This window comes from Odontomachus brunneus, unplaced genomic scaffold, assembly GCF_010583005.1.
Source record: "Odontomachus brunneus isolate Ranch 3 - 2012 unplaced genomic scaffold, Obru_v1 Obru_scaffold_077, whole genome shotgun sequence".
Taxonomy (NCBI): Eukaryota; Metazoa; Arthropoda; class Insecta; order Hymenoptera; family Formicidae; genus Odontomachus; species Odontomachus brunneus.
In genome coordinates, this window is record NW_022639527.1 from 1,292,756 (window position 1) to 1,310,075 (window position 17,320).

The 17,320-nt window shown below is 40.6% G+C and overlaps 4 protein-coding genes across 12 annotated transcripts in view; 2 read left to right on the forward strand and 2 right to left on the reverse strand.

Annotated features, from left to right (window-relative positions):
* The window catches only part of LOC116847423 (cysteine protease ATG4D), a 30,815-nt gene extending 30,033 nt beyond the window's left edge, over positions 1-782 (forward strand). For 6 of the 7 annotated variants that reach the window (XM_032822410.1, XM_032822412.1, XM_032822411.1 and 3 more), the window contains one exon: positions 175-360. In XM_032822410.1, the coding sequence (XP_032678301.1) occupies positions 175-360 (186 nt within the window). Of the gene's footprint in view, positions 1-174 lie in introns of all 7 variants that reach the window. The other variant, XM_032822407.1, reaches the window with a different exon arrangement.
* A 1,064-nt stretch (positions 783-1,846) lies between these two features.
* LOC116847428 (GTP:AMP phosphotransferase AK3, mitochondrial) lies at positions 1,847-5,402 on the reverse strand. The gene is made up of 4 exons (XM_032822423.1): positions 5,194-5,402; positions 4,211-4,330; positions 3,789-3,961; positions 1,847-3,230 (listed from the first exon to the last, which is right to left on the reverse strand). The coding sequence occupies exons 1-4, from the start codon at positions 5,363-5,365 to the stop codon at positions 3,024-3,026; spliced, it is 672 nt and encodes a 223-aa protein (XP_032678314.1). The 5' UTR covers positions 5,366-5,402; the 3' UTR covers positions 1,847-3,023.
* Positions 5,403-5,423: 21 nt separating this feature from the next.
* The window catches only part of LOC116847429, a 16,118-nt gene continuing 4,221 nt past the window's right edge, over positions 5,424-17,320 (forward strand). Inside the window, exons 1-4 of one of the 3 annotated variants that reach the window (XM_032822424.1) lie at positions 5,424-5,572; positions 7,844-8,000; positions 8,079-8,227; positions 17,089-17,298. In XM_032822424.1, the coding sequence (XP_032678315.1) occupies positions 7,844-8,000; positions 8,079-8,227; positions 17,089-17,142 (360 nt within the window). In that variant the 5' untranslated portion in view covers positions 5,424-5,572 and the 3' untranslated portion in view covers positions 17,143-17,298. Of the gene's footprint in view, positions 5,573-7,843; positions 8,001-8,078; positions 8,228-16,331; positions 16,398-17,088; positions 17,299-17,320 lie in introns of those variants that run through there. The other 2 variants (XM_032822426.1, XM_032822425.1) reach the window with 2 other exon arrangements.
* The window catches only part of LOC116847426, a 10,486-nt gene continuing 1,440 nt past the window's right edge, over positions 8,275-17,320 (reverse strand). Inside the window, exons 2-10 of the mRNA XM_032822418.1 lie at positions 16,376-16,637; positions 15,384-15,484; positions 14,953-15,194; positions 14,255-14,519; positions 12,258-12,689; positions 12,035-12,175; positions 11,260-11,527; positions 10,745-10,872; positions 8,275-10,395 (exon numbers count right to left, since the gene is read on the reverse strand). Coding sequence (XP_032678309.1) covers positions 10,087-10,395; positions 10,745-10,872; positions 11,260-11,527; positions 12,035-12,175; positions 12,258-12,689; positions 14,255-14,519; positions 14,953-15,194; positions 15,384-15,484; positions 16,376-16,628 — 2,139 coding nt within the window. The 5' untranslated portion in view covers positions 16,629-16,637 and the 3' untranslated portion in view covers positions 8,275-10,086. The remainder of the gene's footprint in view (positions 10,396-10,744; positions 10,873-11,259; positions 11,528-12,034; positions 12,176-12,257; positions 12,690-14,254; positions 14,520-14,952; positions 15,195-15,383; positions 15,485-16,375; positions 16,638-17,320) is intronic.

The window sequence follows — 17,320 nt, forward strand, 5'->3', positions numbered from 1 at the left end:
TCGAATGCTTACGGAATTATCGTGGTTTAGAAGATGAAAACATGTAAGATAGTGTCGTACTAAATAATAGAGAAGCACAAATGAAACGCTATGAGAAAGAAGATACAGAGGAAGATAAGATACATAAAAAATTCATATAACGTCAACGTCGGTATCTCTCTGTTTTTGTTACAGTTAGTGATACCGTCGAATCAAAAGGCGGACTATCCGATGTTCTTGTTCTGCGAAGGAAGCAGAAAGGATCTGCAGCAGGGTATCGAAGTCGACGAGTGTCTTCTAGCTTCGACGAGTTCCTTCGACGATCACGAGGCATTGGACGATGACTTGTGCGAATGCGAAAAGTTTGAGCTGCTGCAGTAAGATGAGGAGAAATAAACAAACCTAAACACAGCGATCGCGTGCTTGCTCGAACATCAACGAGAAATATTAGTCTCAAATATCTCTAATATATCTCTACTCGTTCGTTCACTATACGCGACAAGTACTACTTTTCGTATACTTGCTCTTCTAGCGCGTGTAGGAAAACGTTGTAAAGCAAAATACGAACCGAATATCACCATTTAGACCGGCAAGATCGCTTTGATTATAGAAACGACAGCGTTACGTTTCACGCGATCGAAAAATAAAATTCAAGTTAACGCAATCACTAGTTTTATTAGTTATTTACGAAATTAAAGAGAAAAAAACATACGCAAGACAAGCTCGAGCAAATTTGATCCCCGACAAGTTAACCGACTGTTAGGCTGACCGTTTCTCAATGATGTAATGTGTGTATATATATACATATACAGGGTTTAGCAAAAGTACCGGAACGGCAAGATAACTCGGCGGGGGAGCATTTTAGAAAAAAATGTTTCGAATAAAAGTTGTAAGGCTTAAAAAGTCGCATTTTCTAAGATATTTACGTAAATATCTACAAAATTATTGGTTTCAATAATTTTTTACTTCAATTCTATCAACTTTTCCGAAAAATGTCAAGAGATAAAAATTATTTATTTTGTTCTCATAGAGCTCTGAGAATTTTTTCAGAATTTTATATTAATTTTTTAGTACTGCATTTTCTTGAAGTACTAAAAAGTTAACACAAAATTCTGAAAAAATTCTCAGAGCTCTTTGAAAACAAAATAAGCAATTTTTATCTCTTAATATTTTTCGGTGAAGTTGATAGAATTCAAGTAAAAAATTATTGAAACCAATAATTTTGTAGAGTTATATAGTTTTAGAGAGTTTTTTATTTACGTAAATATCTTAGAAAATAGAAGTCGTATAAAAAATTTTTTCAAGCAAAAGTTTGCTTTTTTACGTAGAATAAAATGCCGTAATAAAAAATATGTATTTCTATTTAAAAAAGCAAAGTTGACCTTGTCCTGACCTTGGCGACGTCATCTTAAGTCAAATAACTACTGTCATTAAATGCGACTTTTTAAGCCTTACAACTTTTATTTGAAACATTTTTCTCTAAAATGCTCCCCCGCCGAGTTATCTTGCCGTTCCGGTACTTTTGCTATACCCTGTATATACAAGGTTATATATGGGAATGCACAATTTTCCTCACCCTGGGTTATGTGTTGATCTCAAAATTTATAGATCGCTTATAATCGATCAGTAGTAATAGTTACTAACTTGACAAGACTATGTAATCGCGTGTTGAGCGTGAGCGAATATTTATTTTTCGTGCGAGTCCGGACGCGAGACGTTTCCTTTTTACGATTCGCAGCACGCGTCAGGATTCCGTTGAATCACGCTAAACATTTCGTGATACTTAAAGATTTTAATACATTTGCGGAATTCTCTCTACTGTATGTAACAACGATCGAGTGGGCAGTTTGCGGGAGTGATTACTCGGTTTATTAAGTCTGATTTATTTAAAGGAAAATGTAACAAATCGCTAATTTATTTATTTATTTATTGTAACTGTATTGTTACTGAGTGCTAGGTGATTTTAGCCTCGAAGACGTATTAGCGGGGAATGCGAGTGTCTGAAATATACAAGCTGAGACATCTAATAGAGGACACACCTAAATATTCGAAGGAACTTCGACGACCTTGAAGTCCCGAAAACAATAATTTTAAGCGTATCTTTGTCCCTATTACCACAGCCGTCCCTACGAACTATATAACTTTATACTTAACCGTATTTTCGTATCATGTCAGAGGTAACAGAAATATTTAGGTATATCCTTTTGGATGTATCTCATCCTGTATATATGTGTATATATATATATAATATATAATATATATTATATATTTATATACATATGTATATGCGTATATATTGTACTCATACTGTTGAAAATGTACACAATATCAAACATTGTTGTTATATCTCTCTTACATCTATAACGCAATAATACGGAATAAAGTGGGGGAAACGTACGATGATTACGTTCGTAAATACACTTCTCGTGGATCGACGCGAACGATAATCGTTTCTTTGTACTATATACTTCGAACTTTGGCCAAGCAGCGGCAATAGTCGTGCGAACACTCGCTCATAAACAAACAGAAAAATAAATTGCGACGAGCCGCGAAAAAATTACAATATCTCGTCAGATTATCTCACAGAATTATCTACCGAAGACGTGTTATTATTGTCAATACCGGAGTCGGTCGTTATTGGCGTGTACCTTACAGCCTAATGCGCGTGTGTGCGTATAGAAAGCGCGCGTCACGAACAAAGTACGCGCAAAACTACTAGTACGTGTTTCTTTCTGTCGTTGTAACCGCAGTCGTTGCCGCCAGGCATTCGCGCTTATTACGACGAGATCATACACGGTGTGTGAATCGAATCGGTCTCGGATAAATCCAAGCGGATCTACTTATTTTCATTCTTAGATGCAAGAACATGTAAAAGTTCTTTGATAAAAAATCGAAATTGATATAACTTCTAAATATACATGAGAATGTAAAAGAATTCTTTGTAGGCATCAGAAATTGAAATAGACCTAGTAAAATAGGCTGTGTATCGAACAATTCGATAAAATTTGCTTAAATGGATTCGTCGGGAGAATTCGATAGAAAAATTAGAATTGTTGCGCTACGAAATCCTTGATGAACGGCCACATTTCGTTGGTAGTGTTGCCGCGAAATTCCTTCAGTATCCCAATTTCGCGGTAAAATCGTACCACGGGTTCAGTCTTGGTCGCGTAGTCCTGCAGCCTCTTCTGCACGACTTCCGGCTTGTCGTCTTCCCTCTGGCTCAACGGCTCGCCGGTTACATCATCCTTACCCTGTAATACGATGCACCTTGAAGTCTATATTTCATATTAAATTGTTTGATCGGTAATATGTATATGTGTGGAGTGTTAAGGAGATGCCAAAATGAGTGACAAACTCCAAAAAATGTCGATAACGTAGAGACGATCGTTATAACGGTTACATAAGTATTTTAATTTTGTACATATGGACCTTGTATAAATGTACTGTTTTGTTTTACTATATTTAGCAGAGAATCTAATCATGTTTGCATAGAAATCTTTCTGCAAATTTTTCGTATGTTTTTATGACTCGAGATACCAATTTTTATCGTTTTCGACTTAATTTCAATTTCCAACTCATTTTTAAACACACTGTCATCGTGCAAAAGTATATAACTTCGTGCAATCAGCATGACGTAAGCTTTGCCGAAAAAAAGTTAGCATTTTGTCGAGATTCAATTCGAGAACGGCATCTCCTTGAACGCGTCGCGCGAATGTAGCAGTAAAAAAAGAACTCGACGCTGGATTCTCCTTTGACCTGACGAGTTGGAAGCGTGTTATTGTCAAGCTCATGGATTGCGTAACTCATACCGGCACTCGTGGGTCGTTAAAGCCGATGTTGTAGACCCTACCGCTGGGTAGGTGGACCCATCTGTTCTGCACTCTGTCCAGTATAACGGAGGTCGGCACCACGAGATTCAGTACGACGCTGATCGGATGCAGCTTCTGCAATTGCTCCGCCTGGGCCAACGTCCTCGGAAACCCTGCGTTGATGCCAAGATATGCATTCGCATTTAGAGTAGTGCAGAAAGTGAACATCGGCCTCGGTCGACACGCGACCCTGTAAGAGCGAGAGCACGCGCGTGGTTGCCACCAAGGATCGATATTCGCGAAATTTCGAATATCGTAAGTAGGATCTTCGTGCTTTTTATTAGCCAATTTTCTGCAGAAATGTCGATTCAATCCTTGGTTTTACAATCCTTGCCTCGCGTTCGTTCTTTCGCTTTGCTTACCGTCCAACAGCCAATTCGAACCCTCCACCGATTCGATCTCCTTGCTGATCAAGGATATCATCGTGTCGTCTGGCACGAAGCTGCCGCTGTCCATATACCTCTTGACTTCCTTACCCAGATCTGCGAATGATGTTTACGTTTACACACGTGTTTACGTTGAGTTTCGTCTGATGTGAACGAGTAACACTTGTTTCCTTGAACTTTTAGTGAATCGCGTGTAGTGGTCGCGGGAATTTCATTCTAGTGAAAATAATTTAAATGTCTTTTACGAAAATTAGTAGTATCTTGCGATAAATTGAAATTCTTTTGAGCGCGCAGCACGAAAAAAAATAATAAAAATGAATCGACGCTTCGTTCCTTCTTATTGGAACTGTTCGCACACGTGTATTCAAAATTAACAGATCGACGATAATCCGAAGCGATTTCAATTACGTGGCGCTGAATCGAAAGTAAAATGAGAACGCGGCTGTGCGATTTTATTGAAATAAATAATTCACAGACGTGTCGTCGAGGATAGCAGATATAACGCGGAAAATAAATCGATAGTCCTTCGAGATTTTGCAACGATATCGCGATATGCGTTCTTATCACACAAACGATCTATCTTCTGAGATAAAGAAGCCTCGGGAGACGTCTAGGAATACATGGAGGGTCCAATGTCACAAAAACAAACGTGTAGTCTGATCGAAAAAAGCGGAAAATTGATGTGTGCGCAATTAGGGCCGACAGAAACAGAGAGCAATTGTCCCAGTTGTAATCAATCTGTTAACAAGTTGTGATCCTCGCAACGATCAGAGTATCGTGATCATGTATTCTCCTCCGGCATGAACTCGTGAAAAGTTTCACGTGAAAACGTTTATATTTTCATTGTTTATGAAGTTACATGATCGCTGAAGTCGTCGAGTTGAAACTTCGCGGTGCGCCGCTTTTAGTTAAAGTTACATGATTGCTACCCAGGAGAAGATTTGCCATGACATACGTACCGGTGCCGGCGGACACATGGAAGCGCAACCTGTCCCCGCTGGAGATGTGAGCGACGCCGAATTGCTCGACGATCCTGGAAGACACGGTGCCCTTACCGGAGGCCGGCGCGCCCAATATTACGGCCCTGAAGGCCGTGGCGGCGGCGGCGCGACACGTGGAGATAGCTACCATGAGGTAGAGCCAGTTGTATAATCCGTGAAGCTTCCCCGTGATTGACGACAGCGATGATGACGATTCGCTGCAATTAGAAAGACGCGACACGACTTCTGACGACGTCGTCGGCTCGTCGCTGAGACCGGGGTCTGCCGGACCACACGCGTTGCCTCCCTCCTTCCCATCCCCCCTCTACCAAGCGGACTTTGATACGCCGATGATAAGGTAAAATCAGCTGGCGAGTCGCCCGCGCTTCTCCCGCGCAATGCGGAACGTCGTGATGCAACTCGACACTCGATTTTGTAATTGAGAGATTGCGTCGAGGTCCGCGTAAGCGTCCACGAATGACGAACAATAAGGTAACCTCGTTTTTCCCGCGACGTCATGAGACGCGTGACGCGCACTTCCGCTAAGAGGAGCTAGAATTCAAATTAGAATTTCATTACGAACGATTAGCTATCAATCACAATTACGGATATGGCTGATTGGCGATTTTACGACGTTTATAAGTTATGTTGCTTAACGAGCCGTGGACTTTGCAGAATTTGAAGGTTATATCGTTGATTCGTAACGAGACATTAGCCACAGCAGCGAGCGTCTGTTGCTAATGTCTCACTGTGAGCCACAGTGCTGTCAGTTTGGGAGATTTCCTCTACGAGAAAAAGAGGCCTTCTGCGCATGCATAGAGTGACGTATGGTCTGCTATTGGATGTCGTATCGTATTATTCTATGCATGCGCAGAAAGCCTTCTGTCGCGGAGGAAATCTCCCGAACTGACAGCACTGGACGTGTCTGAGCATAAAGATTGTCGCCATTGTTTCTGATAGTGTCGTAGACGTAAAGGCCAAATCACACTAACGATTGGCGATAAATGATTGACGATTGAAGATTGGAACTTGACCAATTGGAACAAAGCAAGCTAAGGCTGAAGCTTATTGATTCGTTAAAATCTGATCTTTAATTGGGTGCGTTCAACGAACTCAACAGTTGCATAACAGTTGAGCAATTCGTCAATATAATTGGTCTAAAGTTAGAGATCTAACAGTAAGGACCAATAATCACTGACCGCTCACTGATCAGCTATTTCTGAACGCAGCCATTGTCAATCGTCAATCGCCAATCGTTAATGTGATTTGGCCTTAAGGCCAAATCACACTAGCAATTGACGATTGAAAATTAGATTTTGACGAATCAACAAACTTCAACCTTGACTTGCTTTGTTCCAATTGGTTAAGTTCTAATCTTCAATCGTCAATCATCAATCGCCAATCGCTAGTGTGATACGAGCCTTACGTCTACGATACGTCAGAAACAATTGCGACTTCTTTTAGTCTTTTCTTTTGAGCTGCACTGCTGAATTGGTGCAATAAGTTAGAGTGAGAAAAAATATATTTTTTCATTTTAACTTATTGTACCAATTCGGCAGTGCAACTAAAAAGAATCAACCATTTGTGTCTCATTCTAAACGTCCTAGATACATTAATTGGCAACACTCTTTGGCCGGTATTCTGAGTTCTCTTTTAACGATAAATGAGTCTCTAAAAGTGACTCATAGCCAATCAGCTTATAAGCTTATAAGCCATTGTTAGAGGCTCATTTATCGTTAAAAGAGAACTCAGAATACGGGCTTTTGCATTTTCGTCGAGAGCGATGGAAACCCAAGTGCAGAAAGTGCAAGAGAACTTGCTTGCTTTGTCCCAATTGGTCAAGTTCCAATCTTCAATCGTCAATCATTTATCGCCAATCGTTAGTGTGATTTGGCCTTTACGTCTACGACACTATCAGAAACAATTGCGACAATCTTTATGCTCAGATACGTCCAGTGCTGTCAGTTCGGGAGATTTCCTCCGCGACAGAAGGCTTTCTGCGCATGCATAGAATAATACGATATGACATCCAATAGCAGGCCATACGTCACTCTATGCATGCACAGATGAACTTGGATTAGGTGACAATTTCCCAAAAAATAGAAGGGATAATGTTGGTATGAAAGAAAATCTCTATATAATCTCACGATTATATCTCACGATTTTAATCTCTCTATTATATCTTACGATATAATTTAAAGGCCTGTTCTTTGTAACTGTACTGCTGAACTGGTGCAATAAATTGAAATGAGACAAGTATATGTTTTCTCACTTTTGCGTTAGTTCAGCAGTGCAGTTACAAAGAACAGGGCCCCTATTCTTGAAATAGTTGCGTATACGTAAGTTTTACTGCGCAGGTTTAATCATATCATAAAATAGCTGTGCAATGAAAATTATATATACGCAAAAATTTCAAGAATAGGGACCCAGATCATTAAATTACTAGTGTAGAAATTTTCCTTGATACCAACATTATCCCCTGCACTTTTCGGGAAATTGTCGCCTAACCATGAACTTGTCCATGTTTTTTTGTGTTTTCGCGTTGGCCACATGCAGAGTCAAGATGGCGGCATCAAATTGAACTGGAAAAACTGTGAGCGTTTTTCTTTTGAATTGTCCGACTTTACAGATGAATCACACAGAAATGGAACAATCACACCCGCAATCGAGCGCACCAACCACATTCGCCGTCATATCCGAGAATTCACACGAGGAGGTGATCCATCAGATCAACAAGGCGCAGACAGAGTTGAAGATTCGACTGGAGCAAGTGTCGAAGTTGCGAAGTGAGTAACCGCCAAATTCAATTGTCTCTGAACTTCTTCGTTCATACGTCGACTAAACGATCGTCGTATTTATCGCAGTCGATTGCGTGAAGATGCAACTGAACTTGCTGCAGCTCTACAAGCCGCAGTGTTTGGAAATTCTGGAGATGTTGCGAGACATCTCGACACCTCCGGAAGAGTCTTGCATCTTCAATGACGACGACGAGGTTGAGTCGTGCAACAATGAGGTATGAAAATCACAGCCATGGTATGGCGCGCATGTTCTTTATGTTGAAATATATTTATTACATTTGAATATATATATATATATATATATATATATTTATATATAGGACACTGTGACACATCGAGCATGTGTGTATGTGTATATGCGTGTGTGTTTGTTTGTTCGTAACGCCGTGTAACGTTCGATACGATATAATAGACAGTAATAGATACAGAAATTTTGCAAAGGTAGACTCTTTGGAAGCTGAGTTGAGTACTTTTTTCATTCTTCCCACATAGCATTAAAGTTAGTATTTAAAGTTAGTTATTAATATTAAAATGTTGTTATAATATCTCGGTGAATTAAATTTTTCTTTTTTTTACACGTGAATACAATGTTGCAGTAATCTTCTCAATCAGAGAGCAGCATACAGTGATATCGCTGAAACATCAGTTTCAAATGGTAAGGTGATCATATTTTGATAGATAATTGAAGTGATATTAATTTAACCACAAGACAATCTTGAATTAACCAAGAATTAACGTGCGGATTTAAGGTTCATTCAAAGTCCCGGAAAGTAACATTTTAAGATCACGACGATCGCTACCATCTTTAGCAACATAATTGAAAATTCCTTAAGTTTTTTTAATATTTTAACTTAACTTCTGAAGTTTAATCTCTTAAGTTGCTGTAACATTTCTATGCTATGTGGGTTTTCTCTCTTTTTCTCTCTCTCTTCTATTTTGCTTTTTGCTTTCTCCGACAGTCACCGCGTCGCGTTCTCGGCGGGAAAGAGCGCGGTCGCGATGCGTTTCGCACACAATTTACCGACACGAAACCGCAAATAATCGTCACACGCGGAAGTCACGCGGAAGCGTGGAGAATTAACGCGCTAGAGAATGTATTTGTATCGAGAAACGAATTATTCGCGGCGTGGAAGATTCGCTTTCTCTCTTTCTCTCTTTCCGACATTTTTAGATACTTAACAACGATTTACACAGTCATATCGTACGGTTTCATTTACGGAGCGCTCGTCCAAGCTCTACCGAATCTCTCGGTCAACGAGTTTCCGCGATCTTTCGGCGGCAAACACGCGAATAGTCGTGGGCATCAGTTACGGGTTATTCATTATTGTCTCTATAGTACGTTAAATCGTTGCTCAGTCGCGGAGAAGACTGTACCGGGGTAGTCGTTTAGACGAGCGGCGCAAATCGGTAATAAAACGCATCCCGTCTCAACATTTGACTAGCTAACCGCGCATCTCTTCTAAATTCAGGACTCTCGAGTTCGTCGACTCTCTTCGTCGACGAAGAATCGATATGTGAATCCATGAAAGCAGCGTCGCGTGTGAAAGGAGCTGTCTCATGCGTCGGATCGTGTGTTACTATCGCACTACTTTCGTCACCACCTTCGGAACCGGACGTGTGATCTCGAATCGAGAGCAAACGGACGCACAAGCGAGCTCCACGCTCATCGTTAGTCGTGTTGTGTTGTTCCCAAGTGACTAGTCGGTGTGCCTCGGTTCGAGAGCACCGTCCGCGTGCGACCAGCCCGTTAACCCCTCGGCGAGCGCCACGAGGCAGGTCCCTTGAGTTGTCGCGGCACGAAACGAGAGAAGCTGCAGTCGATAATGAAATATCCAAAAATAAAGCCTTTCGCACTCTCGAATAAAGCGGCACGACTTTGTAATCGCTTACTCGTGGATTTCTCTCCTCGCAATGAGGTCGAACCCCAACTAAGAGCCTAATGCGACTGCCGTGGTGGTCGCTGAGGAGTTAACATACCGGGAACGCGGTGATCTCGATCGACGCCTTGTCACGACGGAAGGTTTCTCGCGATATTACGCGAAGGCTGCCGAAGGATGCCAGTCGTTCCTCGTCCTTAATGGTTTGAGATGGTCTGCAATTCCGGCGAGCGGAGGTAGTAGCGCTCGTATCGATAACGATAACGTCGTAGGCACGACTCACGCGCATTGCGGCATTGCATGGCTGCCGCGGCCGGCGGTTGCAGTTGTGACAACAGCAACGCGGCGTTCGCACACGTCTGGCTCTCCTCGTGGCGGCTGTAGCTCGCTCCGAGTCTGGACGAGCCACCGATCTGCCCTTCCCTGGAGTCCAACGCGTCGCACACCATGCCGGCCTCTGCGGCGTAGTTACCGAGACAGGGTAGCAATGCCTCCTCGTCCTGCGCCTGAAAGGTTAACAAGAGAGTATTAATAAAGTGTTCAGTTTCTTCTTCTGCTCCTTCTTTTCACGAATGTCTGTCTCTGTTTTCTAGGATATAATGTCATTAAGAGTGCATGAATCTGTAGAAACTTAAGGATTAGATATCAATTTCAAAGATCAATTCAAGTATTGAGGATTGATACTCGTCTCGAGACAGAGGAAATGTAGATTGAGATTGTGGATCAGAATTTGGAACACTGTTTATCTTTTAATCTTCAACATCGGCTGATAGCCTGATTCTGAGCTGACGTTGTGGTAGACACGTTCATTGAGATTTCCGTAGCGTATAATGAGGAAACAATCTGTGGACGTACGCATGCTTTACAAATCTGCAGCTTCACGCAAGGTGCAAATAACCGAGACGTATATGTTAGTCTGTCCACAGTTCTGCATCGCCACTCGATCGCTTTCAATTCGGGGCAGCTTCTGGCCTCCTCGACGGCTGTAGGATCGAAACATTAGAGTGTTAGAAAAACGATTTGTTGTTTAATCAACTTTGAGAATAGTAAGAATAAACGCGACACACACACACACACACACACACACACACACATATATATATATAAAATTATTAGAATTATTAAAATATAATTATAAAATTTTTTCAAATAAGAAAATATGTCGTAAATATATTTAATGTACAAAATATGTCTTTATTAGAAAACTGCAATTTTTTAGAAAATTTTAACAACTCGTGATAAATTACAAGATATTGCGAGATTTTTATTAAAAAAAGAAATTGAATGAAAAATGTAATTTGTTGCGGAATATATTGCACAAAGTATGTGTAATTTATCAATCAATTCTCTAATTTTTTTCGGGTACTTACCCTCGCTATCTATGTTGTTGTCTACGTTGTTGTCTATATTGTTGTTGTTGACACCGCTGCGTTTCTCGTCAATTCTGTCACCACTTCCGCTGTTGCCATTTCCGTGACCATTGTCACGAGAACTCGACGTCAAATTATTCTGAACCTCTTTCTGCGTCCTCTGTGCTTCCTTTTGAGCCGCGACGTTGTTTTTGAGATCGCTCAGCGCCTTGCGCATCTTCTGCAGCGAGTAAGCCGCTGCCATCCTCGCCATTAATTTATCCTTTACCTGTTGAATTTTTTTACGAATGTTTGCAAGTTGTTCTTCATGTGTTATTTTGTTTTCGTATATATTTTCAAATTAATTCATTGAAGACCACGATCCCAGACAACATAATGTCTAAAATCGGGACATAAGACGTCTTAAAAATCATCTTTAAAATGTCTTTCAGACGATTTAGGTATAAATGTCTTTAAGGCATCTTAAAGACTATTTTTAAGACGTCTTATGTCCCGATTTTAGACATTATTTTTAATTAGATATCAAGTTTCGTTAAGTAAGGATAGTTCAATTAAAAGTTTTTATATGTAGTTTAATGTGTAGTTGATTTCTTTTTCTTTACAGATTACAAGTTAGTATTAAAATCATTAAATGATGGATAATCTGTAAATTAGATGATAAGAAATTCAAAGAAGAAAGATTCTTGTCGAAGTAATTTACTCCTCAATTAGACTTTTATATTCTAAAAATGAAACTAGTCATTAATGAGTTGTGGTTTAAAGTCGGAAGAGCTACCTTCTGTAGTTCCGCTTCGTCCTCCAAATTGGTGTATCTCAAAGCTTCCATCAAGTCCTTGATGTACTTCAACTTTGAATCCATCTGCTCGAGCTTGTCCTTCCGTTCGTTCTCGTCCTCCTTCAAGTTCCCGGCCATATTCTGTCGAGATATTCGGTCGTTAGTTATGGTACACATAAATGCTCAAATTATTTGTGCGATTGTTTATTATTAAATCTCATACCTCGTAATAACGTTGCAGTATCCACTCGTCGTCCTGATTTTGCGTTCCTTGACCGGCCATGAAGGTAGCCTTCTTCTTTCTTCGGTCGATGCCAAAGTACTGCGACCAGTCAACGCTCTTCTTCCTCACCTGGACGAATTTCGATTTGGCCGTCTTTGTTGCGTTCTCCTTCTGACTCTTCGGCGACGACGTCGTATTCAGGGATGTGTCTGACGCCTTTTCGTCGTGACCGTGATCGTGAACATGATCCTGATCATGCTCGTGATCCTGATCATGATCGTGTGTATGATCGTGATTGTGATCGTGACTATGATCGTGATCGTGTTCATGCGCGTGGTCGTGATCGTGATCATGATCGTGTTCAGACTTGTAAGTGCGATTATGAGCATCCGTAGATTGCGTGCCGAATAAAGCTCCCAGATCTTGAGCAACCTTGAAGTATATATTTAGCGATGTTACATTACGTAATTACATTACATCAGGTTACGTTGATAAGAACAACAATATTCACGGATAACAGGAATACCCGCGGAATCGGAGAGCTTATATTAGCGAAAGTAGAAGTCTAGCACAGCTCTCTCTTTCTTTTTCTCTACGAAGTCTATCGTGAAGTTATAAAGGCAAGAGCCAATGTTGGTTTAGTTAAGGTGACCAGACGTCCCGATTTTTCACTTTGTCCCGAGTTTTTTCGAGTGCTATTCGGGACCCCGATTTGCCATCATTTTCAATAATTGTCAAATAATTTTCGGATCTTTTAACCCCCTTCCCCCCGCCCCCCGTTTCACACATTTATAAAGTGTCTCGAATTCAGGGCTGGGAAATCTGATCACTTTAGTTTAGCGATCGATGATATTACAAAAAAGTTTACAATTATTTATATTTTATTATGTTTTAATTTGTGAATTAATAATCTCTCGACTTTGATCGTTGAAGATCTAAATATTTAGAACCAAAGCGTTCGATGTTACTAAATGTAAGTGAATTCAAGCTTCTTTGTGTAATATATTATTGATTGCCACTAGATAAACGTGTTGGCTCTTACCTTTATTTTTTATTTTTTTTTATTTTTAGCTTCAGTTATGCGTATGAAACTGAATATTATGTCAGTAACTAGCTTTTTATGACTTATATTTAATACTTTCCATGTTTAATGACTTCTATTTTCGCTAATATATCTCCAAACCGTCTTGAAAAGTCCACGTCTACAAAAACTGAAACTACATTTATCGTCAGCTTCATCGTGAGTTTATCGTGAGGTTTCCGTAGTCTTGCAATATCACACGTGATTCTCTCTATTTCAGGTGATTCTATCTAAATTATGGACTTAAAACGATTTGGAAGTAAGCGCGTCTACTAATTCTAATTCTAATAATTCTACTGAAGCAGCGAAATCTAATTTGCACGTTGACTGCGCGATTGCATAACAATTCGTGACTCTCATCAATTTTTACGCTGTTGACTCAAGCGTCGCTTGTTTTGAGATAATCATTTCGACGAATCGTATCAGTTGTCGATTAGAAGCGAACAATTTTCGATCGTCGTTTACCGAGAGAATTTTGTCGACGCGAACTTTGATAACGCCTCGGTGACCATTTCGCACGATGTTAATAATATAACATGTTGCCACATGACAGCACTGAATACACATTTCCAAAGATTTTATTGGACATTATAAACAAATATACATGAATAGACATAAGTATAGACAGACAAGTAACGTTGCCATTTGGCAACATCCGATTAATGTCGAGATAAATTAATTGAACCGAATTTTCGCGCGACAGTTGCGCGAATTGAATGCCACTTCACACGAGTCATCTCATTTCGGGACTTGAGACTTGACGGACAAAATCTGTCTCATTATTTCAACGTGACAATTAGACAATAGCTCTCGATTCTGATGGTCGTGAGTCGTACAGTCGCGTTTCTCTTTTCTTTTCGTTTCTTTTTCTTTTCTTTCACTCGTGCGTATCGTCGTGGAGGGTAAATAAAACAACCTTGGGGTCGGTGGTCTTCAGCTTGGTCTGGGTGGGTCTGGGGCTTCTCTTAGCGACCGGATAACGTTTGGAAAACTTGCGATAGTTGCCGAATTCGCGGCCGATCGGGTATCTGCCGTTCACGTTCCTGCGCTCAGCCGGTGTGAGGTACAGGATGCTCTGATCCTGATCGTGTCCCACGAATTCGTTGTCGCCGCCGTCTCTTGTCTGACCCTTCGACGAGCCCTTGTTAAGCATTTCGCCCCAAGACATTGGTCCTGCAGTTCTGTCGGACAAACGTCGTTTTTGCGGCTCGTTAACGACGAATGTTTCGTTTCCAAAATTGAAATTTAATTAAGAACAAGATATTTTTTGTTGTCGTGCGGGAAAGAAAAATCTTGTTGAATTAACGAAATATCTGATGAGATATAAACGAACCAGAATTCTGGCAATTTCAACCGGAATTCTGGTTCGCTCATATTTCTCACCAGATATTTGATGAATCTAATCAAATTCTTTCTTTTATATATGATAGATGCAATTTTTTCTCCGAAACTTCTCTGAGCACATTCAGTGTCTGATAATTTGAACATTAATCTCGGATGTTTATGAGGTGAAGACAATCGCGATTTGAGGATGAAATTATACTTTTTAGCGATAATCGCGATTTTCAATATCGTTAATCAAATAAATACCTCCCGATTAGGAACCGGACTTACTCATATACTTTGTTCCCTCTACCAGCTCTGTATCTGTCGTAAAGCGTTTGTAAAGCGGTTAAATAATCGTCGCCGTCCTCCATCTCGTTCGGACCATACGGGGAACCGTCCAGCGGCTCGCCCAAGAGCCCAATCAATTTCGCCAGGTCCTTGTTGTCGATGTTCATCCGATCGCCGGTGCCACCTCGTTTGCGACTAGAACTTCGTTCGCGTTCACGGAAGATCGAAGCCACAGGCTCTTCCTGCAAGCAACATCGCACACCGTGTGATTCCGTTAGGACTTGAATTTTTCGACGTGATCAAATAGTAGATTGAATTTTTCAACTTTCCAGTTGAAGAGTCATTTGTAAAAACTCAATGTCGCTATCTAGTAAACAAAACAATCGTATCATGTATGTTTTGTTCGCTAAATAACAAATCGATGAGCTCACCTGTTCAGGCATGTTCTCCAGATAATCGAGCAGCGCCCTTTCGAGCAACTTGTCATGCAGTCCTTGGAAACCGTCTCCCACCGTTTCCAATTGGCCATTATCTGAAAACGTAATAATGTTGGACTCGTCTGTGACTCGTCATACTTCAACCTTTATCATTATCGAGCTTTCAAGAAGAGAGATTGGTAAAAAATGATCGAGACTCGACGAAGAGAAGATTGATATCGAGGAATTCCGGATTTAAATATAAAATGGTTTCGATAAGAATTGTCTGCGCTGTTCTACGTGTTTGAGTGCATGAAATCGAGCTTTTCATGTTCCATTATTAATCCCTTGGCTGCGGAGACCTAAACTGCATAAGTGGGCCCAAATGTGCAGCATTAAATAATAAATTAACAAACATGTACATGTGAGATCATTGAATAAGAATTTGTTGTTAAAATTGATAAATTCAAAATGGCGGACCTAACATTGTAGACCACGTAATTAAAAAATTTGGAAAAATAAAAAACTATATATTTTTTTTATTAAATATTGATTTATGTGTTTTTTAAAGAAATTTACCGTGAATCTATGAATCCATAAACAACGAAATTGAAAATGGCGTATCCAACGTGACGAACTAAAGTATGGGGCAAAATCAATTTTATTTCAATAAAATATATTAATAATAATAATAATAATAATAATTAATATATTAATAAAATGTAATTGTGATAATATTTTTACTTCTTTCATTGTAAATAAGATAAATGCAAATCTATTGACATATGTAGGCATTTATATGAAAAAAAAAAAAAAATTCATGACGCCTATAGACGTCATACGCAGCCAAGAGGTTAATTATGAATTAATCAGATCTTATTGTGACGTAAAGACAACGCGATAAGAAATTTCGTTTGCTAAGAGGCTTAAGATCGGAGATACTCCTTTCCCGTTTTTGTTTAGAGAGTTCCTTGATCGCTATCAATGGAGGCCTTGCTCGTTCTTACCGCCTGGTAAGAACTCGATCTCCTCGTCCTCCTCGTCGAGGTCCCGATCGAACTTGCGGTCAGCGTCGCCGCCGTGGTACTTGAACGAGTGGAGGTCGTTGTAGTCCACCGCGTCCAGGGACCTCTGCTTCCGCACGACGGCGTCCAATGCGCTCTTCAGGGACTCCTGGTTAGATTGCCGGGCGACGGGGACCAATGCGAACGCGCCGGTGCCCAGCACGAGCAGCGATAGCATCCATCCTTGCGATGCCATATTCGCGAGCTGGCCAACAGAGACGTGGCGTCATGCGAGATTGCGTGTAAAATGCGCATAATCTAACGGTCGATTGCGTAGAATTCTTTTCCGACGGAAGTGTTACACTAGGTCGGCTGGGCGTCGAGGCGAAGCGAGGTGGAAAATGAAGTGGCGCGGTCTTCGAGCAATTTTTGCTAATTGGATTGCGTAACGTTCGCTCTGACGAGCTCTCCTCGTCCCGCGGAGAGATTCTTCGATCCTCTTCGAATCGGGTCGATCGTTTTGTTCAAAGTAGAACTAAAGCGGGAAAACGGCCGAACTCGATGGCAGTTCTCTCGTTCACGCGATTACTACGTTCTCGAGAACGTTTGATTCCGCGGTTGCGAAAGCGCATTCTGTATCGTTATAAATACACACATGTATATTGATTACATCTATTTTACATACTATATCGTGACGATATCGATTTTGTTAATAGGGTGGCGAAGTCCTTCGCGCGAATGAAGACGTATCGAGAAAATCTACGACGTAACTGCGGCTGACACAAGCGGATTGACTTATTGGGACCACTCAGCATAATCTAATCTGATATTCGTAAAAATTCATCGAGCTTAGTATAATTAAAAATAAGAAATTAGAGAGGGAGAGAGAGAGAGAGAGAGAGAGAGAGAGAGAGAGAGAGAGAGAGAGAGAGAGAGAGAGAGAGAGAG

What these genes read in the sequence shown, in the direction of transcription:
- LOC116847428 (XM_032822423.1), bottom strand. Translation starts at nt 5,365, where the DNA reads ATGGTAGCTATCTCCACGTGTCGCGCCGCCGCCGCCACGGCCTTCAGG. An exon ending in TTCGAATTGGCTGTTGGACG is followed by an intron (nt 3,962 to 4,210) that starts GTAAGCAAAGCG and finishes GCATCAACGCAG; the next exon opens with GGTTTCCGAGGACGTTGGCC. An exon ending in TTAACGACCCACGAGTGCCG is followed by an intron (nt 3,231 to 3,788) that starts GTATGAGTTACG and finishes ATCGTATTACAG; the next exon opens with GGTAAGGATGATGTAACCGG.